General features: G+C 36.2%; 1 protein-coding gene across 1 annotated transcript in view; it reads left to right on the top strand.

The window, feature by feature from the left end:
* The window catches only part of GAD2 (glutamate decarboxylase 2), an 81,978-nt gene that overhangs the window by 51,250 nt on the left and 15,500 nt on the right, over positions 1–15,228 (top strand). Inside the window, exons 13-15 of the mRNA XM_003771856.2 lie at positions 4,328–4,477; positions 10,533–10,640; positions 13,051–13,140. Coding sequence (XP_003771904.1) covers positions 4,328–4,477; positions 10,533–10,640; positions 13,051–13,140 — 348 coding nt within the window. The remainder of the gene's footprint in view (positions 1–4,327; positions 4,478–10,532; positions 10,641–13,050; positions 13,141–15,228) is intronic.

Raw genomic sequence — 15,228 nt, 5'->3', positions numbered from 1 at the left:
CAAGACATTTTATTTGTGTTTAACTCAGTTTCCTCATCTGTAAAATGGGAATAATAATAGTATCTACCCCCCAGTGTTATTATGAGTATCACCTGAGATAAATTTATAAAGTGATTATCGTAGTGTTTGGCACGTAGAAAGTGTTTTATAAATATTACCTCTTATTATTATATTCTTTTTATATCTTTTATATCTCTTTCATTTCTGAATTTTTTCCCCTTCCCTAAGTAGCGAATCATTCCTTGAACCAAAAAGAATAAAAAAGCAATTCAGCAAAACTAACCAACACGTCAAATAAATCTGAAAGTCTGTGCAATGTTGTACCTTCATAGTTCCCCATCTCCTTGGAGAAGAAAAGGAAGTATATTTTCTCATGTTTTCTATAGAAGTCAGTTTTGTTCACTATAATTCTATAATGTTCAGTTTCATTTTTCCAGATAAAAATTAATCAAAACACATTTTTTCATAAATTCAGTACTATGTTAGCTGCTATGAATATAAAGCAAGGCAAAAACCCTGCTCTTCACCTCAAAAGACTCATAATTGCTTAGAGGAGACAACATGTAAATGACTTGGTCCATATAAGATATTTACAGAATAGATGGAAGGGAACCTTAGAGAACAGCTGCTAGGGAGACTCAGAAAGGGATTTGAGATAAGTCTTGAAAGAAACTACTAGGAGGTATCATAGTACACAGAGCACTGGGGTCTATAGTTAAGTGCATTCATCTTCATGAGTTCAAATCCAACCTTAACAATTATTAGCTGTGTGATCACAACTAGTCACATAACCCTGGTTCCCTTAGTTTCCCCAACTGTAAAATTAGCTGGGGAAAGAAGAGGCAAATCATTCCAGTGTCTCTGCCAAGAAAACCCCAAATGGGTTCACAAAGAGAAACACAACTGAAATGATTGAACAACAATAAAATGAGACTAACCTAGGAGATGTAAGATAGTGAAATAAAGAAGGCAAGCATCCCAGGCCATGTGGACAAGTAGTGAAAAAGCCAAGAGACAGAAGATGGGACGCTAGGTGTGAAGAACTACAAGAGGAGGATGACTGCGTCAGAGAGTGAGAGACCGAGAGAAATGGATAAAGCTGGAAACAAATGTTGGGAAAGTTTTTAAATGTCAAACAGTGATCTTTGTATTTTATCCTAGAGATAATAGGGAGCCTGGGGAGTTTCTGGAGCAGAAGAGTAACATGGTCAGAACTGCACTTAAGGAAAATCACTTTATCAAGTGTGAAGAATTTGTGCTTCACATTCACTCCTCAGTGAATGCATTTAGAATTGGTTGAACTGAATGATTCAGATAAAGGATTTTCTGATTCAGTATTTATTGCTCTCTGTAATAACTAGTTAATAGGAAAAAGCAAAAAGAAATTTTGTAAAATATTTTTTGAATCTCTCTGAGATTCAGAGAGTCAGAGGTAATATAGTTAGCTTAGTAAGCTTTTTGTAGAGTACACCTATAGATGTAGGTTCTTTCAAGGCTCAATTTAAGTGCCACTTCCTACATGAAACCTATTCTCCTCCATTTACTAGTGATTCTGCCCCACAAAAACTTGGTATTTACTTTGTAAGGAAATGTTGATTTCCCTCAATAGAAGGCAAGTTCCATGAGGGCAGGGACAATTTACTCAACATCTAGAACAATGTCTGACACACAGAAGTCAGAGAAGACGAGCAATTAATGTTTTTTGAATAAATGAAAAACTTAAAACATTTTATAAATAGTAGTTATTAATATTTTTCCCTCTCTATATAGGCTCCAAATAGGTAGCCAGGTATCATAGCAAAGAGAACCTTATACAATTCCTGAAGTTAAATCCAACCTTACTAATTATGTGACCATGGGCAAGTTACTTAATCTTATTTGCCTCAGTTTCCTCATCTATAAAATGCTATGAGGATAAAATGAAAATATTTATAAAGCCCTTTGCAAAATTTAAAGTGTTGTATCATTGCTAAGTATTATTATCATTATTTCTCAAAGATGCTGTCTTTTTGGTCCCAGTTATTCAGTTTTCATATTTTTATACTATTGCATATGATTTCTTTTTGTCCATTCTAAAAAAAAATGATCATTTTCAAATCAAAATGGAGTCTAAAGAACAAAATGGATTCTGGCTTATTCTTAGCCTGCATATTGAGACTTAAAGGGTCTATATTCAAATTTTTGTTCCATTGTATTTGAGTTTAGTTTTTAAAAAATGGCCCAAGTTCTAGTTTCATTTCTACTTTTGAATAAGTAGTTTCACTTTTCAAGGCCATTCTTATCTATTCTTATTCTTGATTCTTGAAAAATATACTCCAAAAGACTTTGTATAAAAAGATTGGACAAAAACCTCTTGGGATTCATGACAAATTATAAAGCATTGGGTAGAGTTTCTAGTGAAGAGATTGGCAGTGATTTAAAAAAAAAAAAAAACCAGAAAGCATGACTCACATTATTCTATGGGACAATTCAAAAGCTTATCATCACTACCCATTTTGCATGATAAGGTTGGAGAATCTAAGAAAAAGTGTGATCTTTACTTCTGGCAAAATCTCATTATAACTATAATGAGTAATTCAATTTATTAAGGATGTTTTCCACTCTACTAAAAGGTTATCAAGATTGTCTACTTTTGTTAACTTTTAATATATTGGATAATGTATATCAATTAGTCTTTGAAATCACCATTCTATGAGAAAGTGTAGAAGGGAACATTAAAAAAAAAAAATAGAAAAAGCCACAGTCATTTGTTGAACCATGGTTGAAACAAAAGTCAAAATATTTCCATATCCTCCCATTTTCCAATGGATCTGTCTCTCATTAGTGAGGGTATTCACTAGAAACACTCAGTTCACAGCCCAGCCTAGGTGACTCTAAGCTACATCTTCCTAGAGGTTTGCGATGAAGGGTTCACCTTGATCTAAGGGTCTATTTTATTCTCTTAACATCATGAAGTTGCCAGTAGAGCACACAGACTATCCATCAGTAATCAATCCCTCACTCTCACCACAGGCTAGCCCAACTCCCTTTTTCTTTCATACGTTTCTTTGACTATATCCTTTACTCAACCCAAGAGAAGTAGATCTCATATGTTAATTTTTAACTCAAATATTACTGTGTTGGTTCACCAAGGCATGGTGAAAGCTCTGACCACTTCACATGAGTTTATGCAGGTTCAACCAAGCAAGAGATAATTCAAATCTAGTCCCAGAAAAAACTTGGCTAAGATGTCCACTAGGTGATGAATTAGTTACTCACAGGACAAAAGCACCCTAAGTACTATGTGACTCCCATGCACATCTGCAGAAGTAGAAAAGGGGGAAGAGGATGTGAAGAATCACAGTTTTTAGATTATTTATAAAGATTAATTTGTTACTAAATCAAAAATTTTAAATATGACTAGTGAATCAGCATAACTAAGAACTATATATATATATATATATATTTGGAAACATTTGAACTACAACAAAGCCAGTACTTCTGATAGATGCCTTTAAGATGAGAAAAAGAAAAGGAGCAGCAGCAGAAACAGAAGAAGAAGAAAAAAAGAAGAAGAAGAATTAGGAGGAGGAGGAGGAGGAGGAGGAGGAGGAAGAAGAGGAGGAGGAGGAGGAGGAGGAGAAAAAGAAGAAGAAGAAGAATTAGGAGAAGAAGAAGAAGCATTTATGTACAGCTTTAAAGTTTGCAAAATGCTTTGCTTATATCTCAGTTGAACTTGACAACAATGCTGTTAAATAGGTGTTATTAGTTCTCCTTTTTCATAGATAAGGAGAGAAATTACACAGCTAGTGTAACTGCCTGAGGTAACATTTGAACTCAGGTCTTCCAGACTCCAAATCCAGTGCTGTATCTCCTTTACTTCCTAGCTATAAACTCATATTTCACAAAAACTTGTATTTCACATGGCTTAAGTTCCTGATTATGATTTCTTGTTATCCTGATCCTTAAGGAGAGAATAAAAGAATTAACACTTATCTATAGTTATAGTCCAATAACATTTGACTATAGAGTCACTTGTAACACATAAAACTAATTCAACAATTGATTGTGTTCATGTATTGACTGTTCTTTCTGCTGAGAAAAAATGTTCTGTTTTTTTTCTTTTTAATCCCATAGCCTGAATCCTTCTACCTTTATTTTCCAGGTCACAAGCTATCTCACTTGTCACAACAGCAGAATTTTTAAATCATTATTATTTCATTATTCATTCATTATTTCATTGAATATTTCATTATTCAATATCCAATAATAACAAGGATATTATTATACCCTGTTAAAAGTATTAGCACATTTGATGGGATTTCTGTTCTTTTCCTCTCTTTTTAAGGGGTTGATGCAGAGCTGCAACCAGATGCATGCTTCTTACCTCTTTCAACAAGATAAACACTACGATTTGTCTTATGATACCGGAGACAAGGCTTTACAGTGTGGGCGCCATGTTGATGTTTTCAAATTATGGCTAATGTGGAGGGCAAAGGTAAGCTAGCGTGAGATTTGGGGTTGTTCCCTACAGACAGACAGAAACCAGAGCTGATCAGCTACATTACTGCATGTGATAAATTAAGTTTCTAGGTTGAAAATGCCTCCCTCAAGAATTGTATATGTGCATTTTTTGTATACCTTCCATGTAGCAGAATATAATCACCTTTGTGTGTATATTTTTTAAAATAAATAACAAATTGCATCTATTGCTAACTCTTTAGAAAATGAATTCATTCTGCTTTGTAACACAGAACTCCCTGTTCCTTAGGTACTTCTGTTTTCTCATCTGTTCTTTTTACCTAGTGATTGAACACTGGGATAGATTAATGTAAGGCCATAAATTATACCTTTGGAGAACAAGGGGAAAATGCTACAAAAGCTCACTTGTGGCATTGAAAGGGCAACTGAGCTTTTAAAGAAAAACAACACTAAGTACTTAATCGCCAGTCTTCTGTACTGTTTTTCTCTTTACCTTTTGGGACTTTAACTGTAAGAGAATCACTTGTCTCTCTGAAAGTTTGACTCTAGAGCTGAAACTGTGCAGTACTTACTGGGCCTAATTGTAGCTGTCTAACAGCATAAATATTATGTTTAAATGTAATCAGGCCAGAAAAGCCCAAAGATGGTTTTTATTTTAGCCAGATTCCTGACTTAAACATGACAAATCATTGACCAGCCCACCTGGTCCCCATTTTTGCATTTTGTAAGCAGTGATTGCAATTACCTTAAACAAAGCAGTATTTTTTGAGGTATATAATTATTCTTATAGCTATAAAATAGTGTATTATATTTTCTCAGGGTGTGCCTAGAGCAGTGAACAAAGCAAAATATTGCTGTGAGAACCTTCAGCCACCTACTCCTCTGCTCTGTGCAATTAAATTTCATGCTATTATTATTGCTTAGACATAGGGACTTCTTTTCTAGGGGTAGAGGTAGGTGGTCTGAACTTGTAATTTCATCTTTGTGAAGTACTTCCTAAATGGATACTCCCATTTTAGATGCAAATTACTAGTTACTTGAGGTACTGAGAGACTGAGGGACTTGCCAGAGATGATCATATACAGAATTTGTGAATCAAAGGTAGAATTTGAATCCAGTTCTTCTTGATTCCAAGTCTAACCATTTATTCACTATATCACAGTAACAACCGAATTGTATACAACTAGTTCAAATATACACAGACCAGGAATTCAAATGACCTATTTGAATCAGGATATTTTACCCTCATCTACAGCCCAGGTAGAAATCCTGTGTGGCTAAAGAAGCTGGAGCAAGTTTCAAAGTCTTAGTCAAGGAAATTGATATCTCTCAAATTACCTAAACTGTAAAAGCAAAAATAAATTTTCTAAAAAATAGCCTAACAATCAGGCTATTTTAAAAAAAAATAGAGAGAAACAACCAATTGAAGAATTCCAATGTCCTTGAGTTTTCAGCAAAAACTCTAAATATTGTCTGAGGTTACTCAGTTTTACTTAGGATACCATGATTTTTTCCTCTTTTTTCCATGTTGTTTTTATGATTATGGTGATCACTAAAGACATTTACATGAAAATGGAGTCTTATGTCCCTAGTAGTGTATCCGCCCCTGCTGGTTATATTTCGTGTGAGCTGGTGATATTTCTTCAGCAGGGAACTTCACAGCAAGGCCTGGCCCAGCTAGTTCAGGAGTCACTAAGGACATCAGGTGGGCATCTACAGCCTGACCAGATGACTCCTGAAATAAAAACAAGAGACCCTGTATTTAGGCAGCTGTAAAATAGCAAGAAACATGAAAAGAAAATGAGGGAGCAGATACAGCCCAGCTGCAGAATTGCTTCCAGCCAAATGTTTTTAGAGTTTTCCAGGAGATGAGTTGAGGTTCATTAAAGGATGTATCTTGATATCTAGATTATAACTATTTCCACTTGGATCTCTTAAATGAATCAGTTTTTTTTTTTTGACATATGTAAAAATAATGGACTGGCAACAGACCATAGTACATGAAAGCTGTCCATGAAAAATGGAGTTCAAGGCTTTCTTCTGATGATGCATACTGGCTGTGAGACTCAGAGCAAGTCACTTAACCTCTCAATGGTTTTTGCTGCAGAAAAGGTGTTAATCTGCATTGGTACCATAGGGAATTTCCTTACCTGGGAGTTTGTTAACACCAACAAACTCACAGGACCATTTTTTATCCAAAATAACAATAATAAATATCAGCTAAAATTCATAAAGCACTTTATGGTTTACAAAGTGCTTGATATAGGTTTCTAATTTGTTATTATTATTATTATAGTAGTAGTAATTAAACCAATTCTTCCATAGGACATGGGAAGTTGGAGGTTTATATGCTGTTTAGAATTCTTCAGGTTAACCCAGAAAATTCAACTCCTTTCCCAAGAGAAGTTGATACTAAAAAAAATTGAGGGTTCTTTGCTTAACTTCAGAAACCAGAATGTGAAGTCTATGAGAACAGAAACTAGCACTTGGCACAGTGCTTTGCACATATTAAGAACTTAATAAATGTTCTTTTCATTCATTCATTAGCATTTTAAAATTAGAATGCAACAAATGACATTTATATCTTGCAATTTATTCTTCCAATGTATGATAATGTAATCCCTTAATCAATAAGCCTTTTTAAAGTCCGATATACTCAGTGAAGAGACAGCAGAGCATGGGGAATGAAAGGCTGGTTTCAAAATCAGAAAGACCTGGTTTCAAGTCCCCACCTCATGACTACATGAACCTAGGCTTTAAGTCTTAGTGTTTTAGGAGGACACTAAACTATATATAAGTATTCCTGCAAGCTGCTTATTGACTTAGGAAACCACAGATTAACATTATCTATGTTCTATAGTATTTTTACATATTTTGTAAATTATTTCTCAATTCCATTTTAATCTGGTTGTCTCACTTGGGAATGCTAGCCCGTTTCACAACTCTGCTCTAAGCAAACTTCTTAAGAATATGTTTCAATTTGCATTCCTCTAACCAAAAATCATTTAGAGCATTTTTCATGTGACCACAAACAGCTATTCACATACTTTGACCGTTTATCAATTGGGGAATGACCTGTATTTTTATAAACCTAATCCTGTTCTCCACATATTTGAGAAATGAGGGCTTTATCAGAGGAATTACAGAGGTAGCAAGGTTCCTTTCATCTAGGGTTCCTTTTATGAATAAAATCACAGGTCCATCCCTATCCCCATCCATGGCAACTGTGCTAGACACTGTAGGGTCAAATATGAAAATGAGAGAGACCCTATCTTTAAGAAGTGTCACTTTACTGGCATGTCACAGGTATTCTGCAATTAATTTAATACTTCATTAGCAGAATTCCTATCACAGGTATCTTAGCTTCAGGAGCCCAGAAATTTTATCTGCAAAAATGAGAGAATTCTAGGACTCAGCAAATTTTGGGGGGGACCAGCTGAGTGGCCAAGATCCACGGTAGTCACAGCATTTCTCGTCTTCCTCCTGCTCTATGGTTTTGTGAATAACTATCAGATTTCTTGCAGTTAAGTTTCAGAGACCAATGTTTGTCTGGTGTTGAGCACAAATTGGTATGTTCACTTGTGTAATTATGTATATTCTGTTCAGAAAACCCTTACTTCCCACTTACAAAGGGAATTATAAGTGCCATAACTAAGGATTCCATTGAATCGAGTATTAGGGAGCTAGTGAGTACTTGATAGTACTTTTCTCTAGGCCAGGAAACCAATTTCTGGAAATGTTTCTCTCCAAACAAGTGATTGAGACAGGAGAGACAAAAAGTAGAAAGATGCATAATTATTGCAGGGAAGTAGGAATTAGAGGAGTGATCCATTGCCTGCAGTTCTTCATGGTACATATATATAAGAATTCTTTTCCTTCTTTTTTTGGAGGCAATTGGGTTAAGTGGCTTGCCCAACTTTGCCCAGCTGTCAGGTGTCTGAGGAATGATCTGAACTCAGGTCCTCCTGACTCCAGGGCCAGTGTTCTATCCACTGTGCCACCTAGCTGTCCCAAGAATTCCTTTTGCAAGACAGACAAACCGGATACATAAGGAGATTTCAAGACTAAGAACCTATTTATTCCATTAGAAGGAACTGAGAAGAATTGGTCTTTAGTTAATCTTTGTGGTCTATATCTAAAACTCCAGGGCAATGACATGCCCCATTAGCTTATGTCCTATCTGCCACTGTTTTTTTTTTTATAAAAAGTAGGCTGATTATATAATTATTGCATATATACATATATAATAATTATATAATCATTTTTCCTATTGTGCCTTCAGCATCTTTGTAATGGCCCAATACTGTTTAGCTTTCTATTTGAATTGTTGTCCTAGTAAGTACACTGGCTTTGAAGTCAAAGAATCTGAGTTTTAATCCTGACTTTGCCATTTACTACTCACAAAACTTTGAACAAGTCATTTTCATTTGGGGACTTCACTATTCTAAGTTGCAAAATGAGAAATTTCAATTAGAAGACCCCTGAGGTCTCTCCTAGCTCAAAATTTATGCTAATTCTAGAACTTTGAAAAATGATGGTAGAAAAATACACAAGTCATATGTCGTGTAACATATGTGAACATCATCTCCCACAGTTTATCAGAAACAAGAGTATACCAAAAGCAATTTCTCATATTAGTGTGTTTGCATATTTAACTCTAGCTCTCTGAGTATAGAGACAATTTCCCTTCTATCTTAGTGCCTAGGACATAAGTAGGTGTCTAATAAATGTTAGTTAATTGATTTCTTCCAAAGCTTCCCAATTTTAGCAAACATTTCTATGTAGTAAGTAAAGTATAACCTGCTTAATAGATAAGAAAATATAGGCCTGGGGCAGCTAGGTGGCTCAGTGGATAGAGCACCAGCCCTGAAGTCAGGAGGACCTGAGTTCAAATCTGGCTTCAGACATTTAACACTTCCTAGCTGTGTGACCCTGGGCAAGTCACTTAACCCCAATTGCCTCAGCAAAATAAATAAATAAATAATGTAGGCCCATGGAAACTATTAATTTTCCCAGGGTCACACAATTAATTAATGTCATTAACAGGAGCAGGACTAATTTGAATCTTCTACCTTAATAACTGACTCATCCTGGCCCTGGTTATAACCAGTTTACAATCCTAGAGCTGATTTGGAGGTTCCCATCCACTCCATAGTGGTCTAGAGCTCCATTTTGGAAGAGAAGCATTTGGCCATCCCAAGGTCCATGCTAAGTGGACCCAAACTTCTAAATTAATCCTAAGAATTCAGGACCACTGATGGTTCCTGTAAGGTCAGTGAAACATGGCTCCAGGCAGACCGGAGCACGCCAGAGCAAGAGTAAAATTCTGTGCTCCACAAAACTAAACTAGACCCCACTATCACCCTGGCTCTGAGAGAATGAGGAAGCATTCTGCAGGAAATAAGATGTCACAGCCCTTCGGCTTAGACTGTGTTTCAGTTGTTAAGAGACAATGATATATAATCTGTGTCTTTTCCCAGACAGACCACATAAAGTTAAGCTATAAACAGGAAAGTTATCACTTTGAGTTATCCATCTCAGTTTAATTATTGTTAGAAAACGTTAAGTGCTCCTGTTATGGGTAGCAACTATTTTCTAAGTCATTCCACTGACACCCAATAAATGTTAAGGGATGAAGACAAAATCATTTTAAAAGCAGTTCTCTAGAGTGTGCTGCCTTAGGGTTAATCAGTAGGAGACCAAAGCTGCTTGGAATTAAGATTATAGATGTAGATATGGTAGAGATGTTAAAAGCATAGACTCCAGCTCCTTCAGTCTACAAATGAATAAACTGAGGTCCAGCAAGGCTAATCCACTTGCCCAAGGGTTCACAGCTAGTCAGTTGTAAAGCTAGTTCAAACTCCAATCCTTTGCTGCCAAATCGAACTCTCTGCATCATATCACACTGTCTATTTTATGCAATTGCTAAGCTGTTTCCAGGGGTTCCAGAGAGAAAAGTGCTATAGAAGCTGTAAAGAAAAGTAGGAGTTGGGCTTCTGAACCTGCATGGATTTTTTCCATATCTAAGAGCTCCCTTTCTCCCATCATAAACTTTATATTCCTTCTCTTAGGGGACCATCGGATTTGAAGCACAGATTGACAAGTGTTTGGAGCTTGCAGAGTATTTATACAACCTTATAAAAAACAGAGAAGGATATGAAATGGTGTTTGATGGAAAGGTATGGCTGTAGTCTGATTGACATAATTGTAACTTTTTTCCAAATAATAAATTGCTAATGTCTGTGGTGCACCTTTCAGGTGTCTTCAGTAATCATATCCAGGGAGTAGTGCAGGGCATGGTAGTTCCCATGTTCCAGAATTCTCACTTTAATGGGACAGTCATGAGATGCAGGAATTACAAAAACCATTATCTCACTTATCTTGGAATCCTCACTCTTTCCATTTCCCCATGTACAATCAGTTGCTAGATTCTGTTTATTCTGCACCCCCTCCTCCACCTGACCCTGTTAGCACACTGGTACATGCCTTCATCACCTCATGGCTGGACTTTGAGGTCTCCCTCCCTCAAATCTCTTCCCCCTCTAAACGACGCTGCCCCCAGCTATCAAATCACTTTTCCTAAAACACAGGCCCAATCATGTCACATATATGCCCTCTTATAATATTTTATTTCTATTATATTATCAAATATAACACCTGTCTGGCTTTTAAAGCCTTTCACAAACCACTCCCTTCCCATCTTTCCAGGTTTCTTATACTTTAATCCCCTCTTACTCCGTATAGATATATATTCTTAGATAGTATATTGAATTGGGAAACAATTCAAAGTCCATTTTGGATGGAATGTGTATGTGTGTGTATATATACATAATATATATGTTATATATATGTTATATAAATATATATGTATATAATAAAAATTGATTCTGAAAAAGTAAGTGAAAAGTTGGATTGTAAAGGATGGTAAATGGAGGGGTTTGTGTTTCTGCTTTATCCTGGAGCCAACAGTGAATCATGAAATATTGTTATTGTTGTTGTTTTTCCAGTGGTATTTATCTTTCTAAATACATGTAAAGATAGTTTTCAACATTCATCTTTGCAAAACTTTATGTTCCAAATTTTTCTCTCTTCCTCCCCCAACTCTCCTCTCCCCAAGACAGCAAGTCATTCAATATAGGTTAAATATGTGCAGTTCTTCTAACATATTTCTATATTTGTCATGCTGAGCAAGAAAAATCTGATCAAAAGGGAAAAAAAGAAGAAAAAGAAAAAAACAGGCAAACAAACAATAACAACAAAAAGGTGAAAATATTATGCTTTGATCCACATTCAGTCTGCGCAGTTCTCTCTCTGGATGCAGAGGGAACTTTCCATCCCAAGTCTATTGGAATTGCCTTGAATCACCTCATTGTTGAAAAGAGCCAAGTCCATTACAGTTGATCATCACCTAATCTTATTGTTACTGTGTACAATGTTCTCCTAATTCTGCTCCCTTCACTCAGCGTCAGTTCATGTAAGTCTTTCTGGGTTTTTCTGAAATCAGCCTGCTCATCATTTCTTAGAAAACAATATCATTAAATGGTTTTTGATCAAGGCAGTGACATGGCCATCCCTGTGTCTTTGGAATATCATTTTTTTTACCTGTGTGAGGATGGATTGGATAGGGGAGAGATTGGGAGAAAGAGAGCAGTTCTTACAAGAATTCAGGCAAGCTATGATAGGGTCTAGAATGATGGCAGTAAGGACAAAGAGAGAGGGACACACATGGAGAGAAATGTGGAAATGAATCAATAGGTCTTATAAACCAGAGCTTCTTAAACTTTTTCTACTTGCTCTCCCTTTTGGCCTGAGAAATTTTACACAGCCTCAGGTATTTAAGTATATAAAATAGGGATACAAATCAAACATTTACTGATAACAAGTATTAATTTTATGACCTCCATATTCAACTACATGACATTTTATTTTGGGGCTGGTTTTCTAATTCCTCCCCCTTCCCATCCCATTAATTCTAGAATAATGTTTTTCCTGGCTAAGTGGGCCATAACAAACATGCAAGTCCATTCCTCAACATAGGTATCTCACATTAACTCCCCATACTATATTTATAGGTTGAAGCCATAAAAGTATGCTATTGGATTGATGATATCTCCTGATATTTTTTAAAAGACTGTATTTCTCAATCTCACCTAAGTGAAAGTGCAGGGTCCATTTCTACTACTGATTGTCAGAAACATTTCAGGCTTGGATCAGTTTGTCCTTTTCCTAAGCAAACTGGTATCCCCTCCCCAGTTCTGAGAGGCTTGTATCTTAGTGCAGACACCTAATCACTACAACCCACTGCGGTTAGAATTCCTGAGTTCAAGAGATCCACTAGCTTTCACCTTCCCAGTAATGGGGATTGTAGATATGTCACAATTCCTGGATCTCCCATTTTATTACAGACAGCCTATATTATAATATATCCTGTCATCTATTCATTAAATAATTTAATTGTTAATATACCATTGGTCAGTGAATATCTCATAAAGCATAGATCAAAAAACACTGATTTAGCAGTCATTGGTACTAACCTGCTTTAAATATTAATCATGAGACAAAGTCTTATTTGTTTGTTTTTCCATTTAGCCTCAGCACACAAATGTCTGCTTCTGGTATATCCCCCCAAGTTTGCGGCACTTGGAAGACAATGAAGAAAGAATGAGTCGCCTCTTAAAGGTAAATGATCCATAAGTTCCTATGATATGTATGTTTGGTTATTTATATATCTATTATATCTATCTCTATGTGTACATATATATATATATATAGACTATATTTAAGAGAAATGTAGCATCTGTATATTGGTTTTCCAATTGAGTTGTTATATGTTGTTTTGTAAGCATAGAGTGCTTATTAATTTGAGTAAACCTGAAAATGCCTATTCTCTCAGTACCTTCATTTATTTCTCTGTGCTTACAGGAGAATTTGTGATGTTTTAAAAATAACTAATTAAGGGATCCCCGTTCCTCCACAGCCACCACTAGAGCAGTCAAAATAGCAGCAGGGATATGGATGGAGTCTCGAAGGGAGGTTGGGACACTCAGTCTCTAGATTGGCAGCAATGGAATAAAGCCTTAGTGTCTCTACCTGAAGTGCTCACAGCTGAGACTACAGGAGAACTCAATTGCGTAATTTAAGGGAGCACATTTGAGGAGGCAAGTGATAACAGGATAGTGTCCAGAGGAAGGGGACCAGGATGGTGAAAGCCCTTGAGATTGGTCGTATAAGGAAACTTTGAAAGAACTAAACATCGAGCCTGGAAAACTGATTTGAGAAGTGACTTGTTATTGTTGTTCATTTATTTCAGTTGTATTCAGTAGGGTCTTTCGAACCCTATTTGGACTTTTCTTGGCAAAGATTTTGGAGTGATTTTGCTGTTTCCTTCTCCATTTCATTTTACAGATGAGGAAACTGAGACAAACAGGGTTAAGGCTCTTGCCCAGAGTCACACAGTTGGGAAGTGTCTGAGGTTAGATTTGACTCAAGAACATGAGGTTACCTGACTCCAGGTACAGGGCTTTGAGCACTATGGCACCACCTAGCTGCTACATTGGAAATCATCCGGGAGGTGAAACATTGTGTACCTTTCCCACATGCTTCCCAGCATTCTGATACAAGTAATACCAGTGTAAAATAAACATTAAAAAGGGAGAAAGAGTCCAGGAAGGTCATTAACCTGGGGAAGAAAGGCATATATACATACACACACATATATAAAAACATACACATATGTGTACATACACAGGTGTATTATACATACATATACAGTTTGTACATGTTTGTATAGACATATAGGTGTGTATGTATAGATACAAATACAAGTGTGTATATATGCATGCACACAGTTCATATTATCATACACATGCATATATTTGCATAGACAAAGACACACATATATGCATATATATATATATGATATGCAAACTTGAGATCTTTTTAGTATTTTTCTGTGCAAGAGTGGGACCACATAATATAGTAGATGGAGAGTCAGCCTTAGAATCAAAAAGAGCCAAATTCAAATTCTGACTCTAGTACACATTGCTTGTACAAATCATTCAACCTCTCAATGTCCTCTCTAAGACAGGATTGTTTATCCTTTTCATATATAGATCCTCTTAGAAGTCCATAGATTTGTTTTTGGAATAATGTCATTTTTTTTTTTGTTTTTCAATTTTTGGAGGTAATAAGGCAATAATTAAGTATCTTTCTCAGAGTTGCACAGCTAGGAAATGTCTGAGGCCAGATTTGAATTCAGATCCTCCGCACTCCAGAGACTGCATTCTATTCACTGTGCCATCCAGTTGCCTCTGAACAATATTTTTAAATGCATAAAAAATACTTAAGATGACAAAGGAAATCTGTTACATACTGACAGTTATCCAAAAAAAAAAAAGTCATGGTCCTCAGGTTAGCACCCTCTTCTCTGACACTATTGGTCATGGAAAATCGGGGGTCTTTATTGATAGAAAGTGGTTTTTACCAGAATTTCCTTGCACCAATGAAATCACAGGTCCTCACCTATAAAAACAACCTTGGGGAGCTCCTCCCCTCCAAGCCCAGTCCCTACCAAGTTCATTGCCAGATTCATTACAGTATCTGGTAAACTTATCTCTTTGCCTTCAGTTTCTCTGTGTAGCATACAGAGCAAAAGCTGGTCTGCAGAACCTTTCTCTGAGGGAGTGGGTCTTTTTAGAAACTGAAATGAAAACACTGTCCTATGGTGAGTGAAACATGCCTTTGGAAGACAAAACTCCTATGAGGTTG

The sequence above is a fragment of the Sarcophilus harrisii genome, chromosome 5 (genome assembly GCF_902635505.1).
Source record: "Sarcophilus harrisii chromosome 5, mSarHar1.11, whole genome shotgun sequence".
In the NCBI taxonomy this organism is placed as follows: domain Eukaryota; kingdom Metazoa; phylum Chordata; class Mammalia; order Dasyuromorphia; family Dasyuridae; genus Sarcophilus; species Sarcophilus harrisii.
The sequence above is the reverse complement of the archived record's forward strand: the minus strand, read 5'-3'. Positions and strand labels throughout refer to the sequence as shown.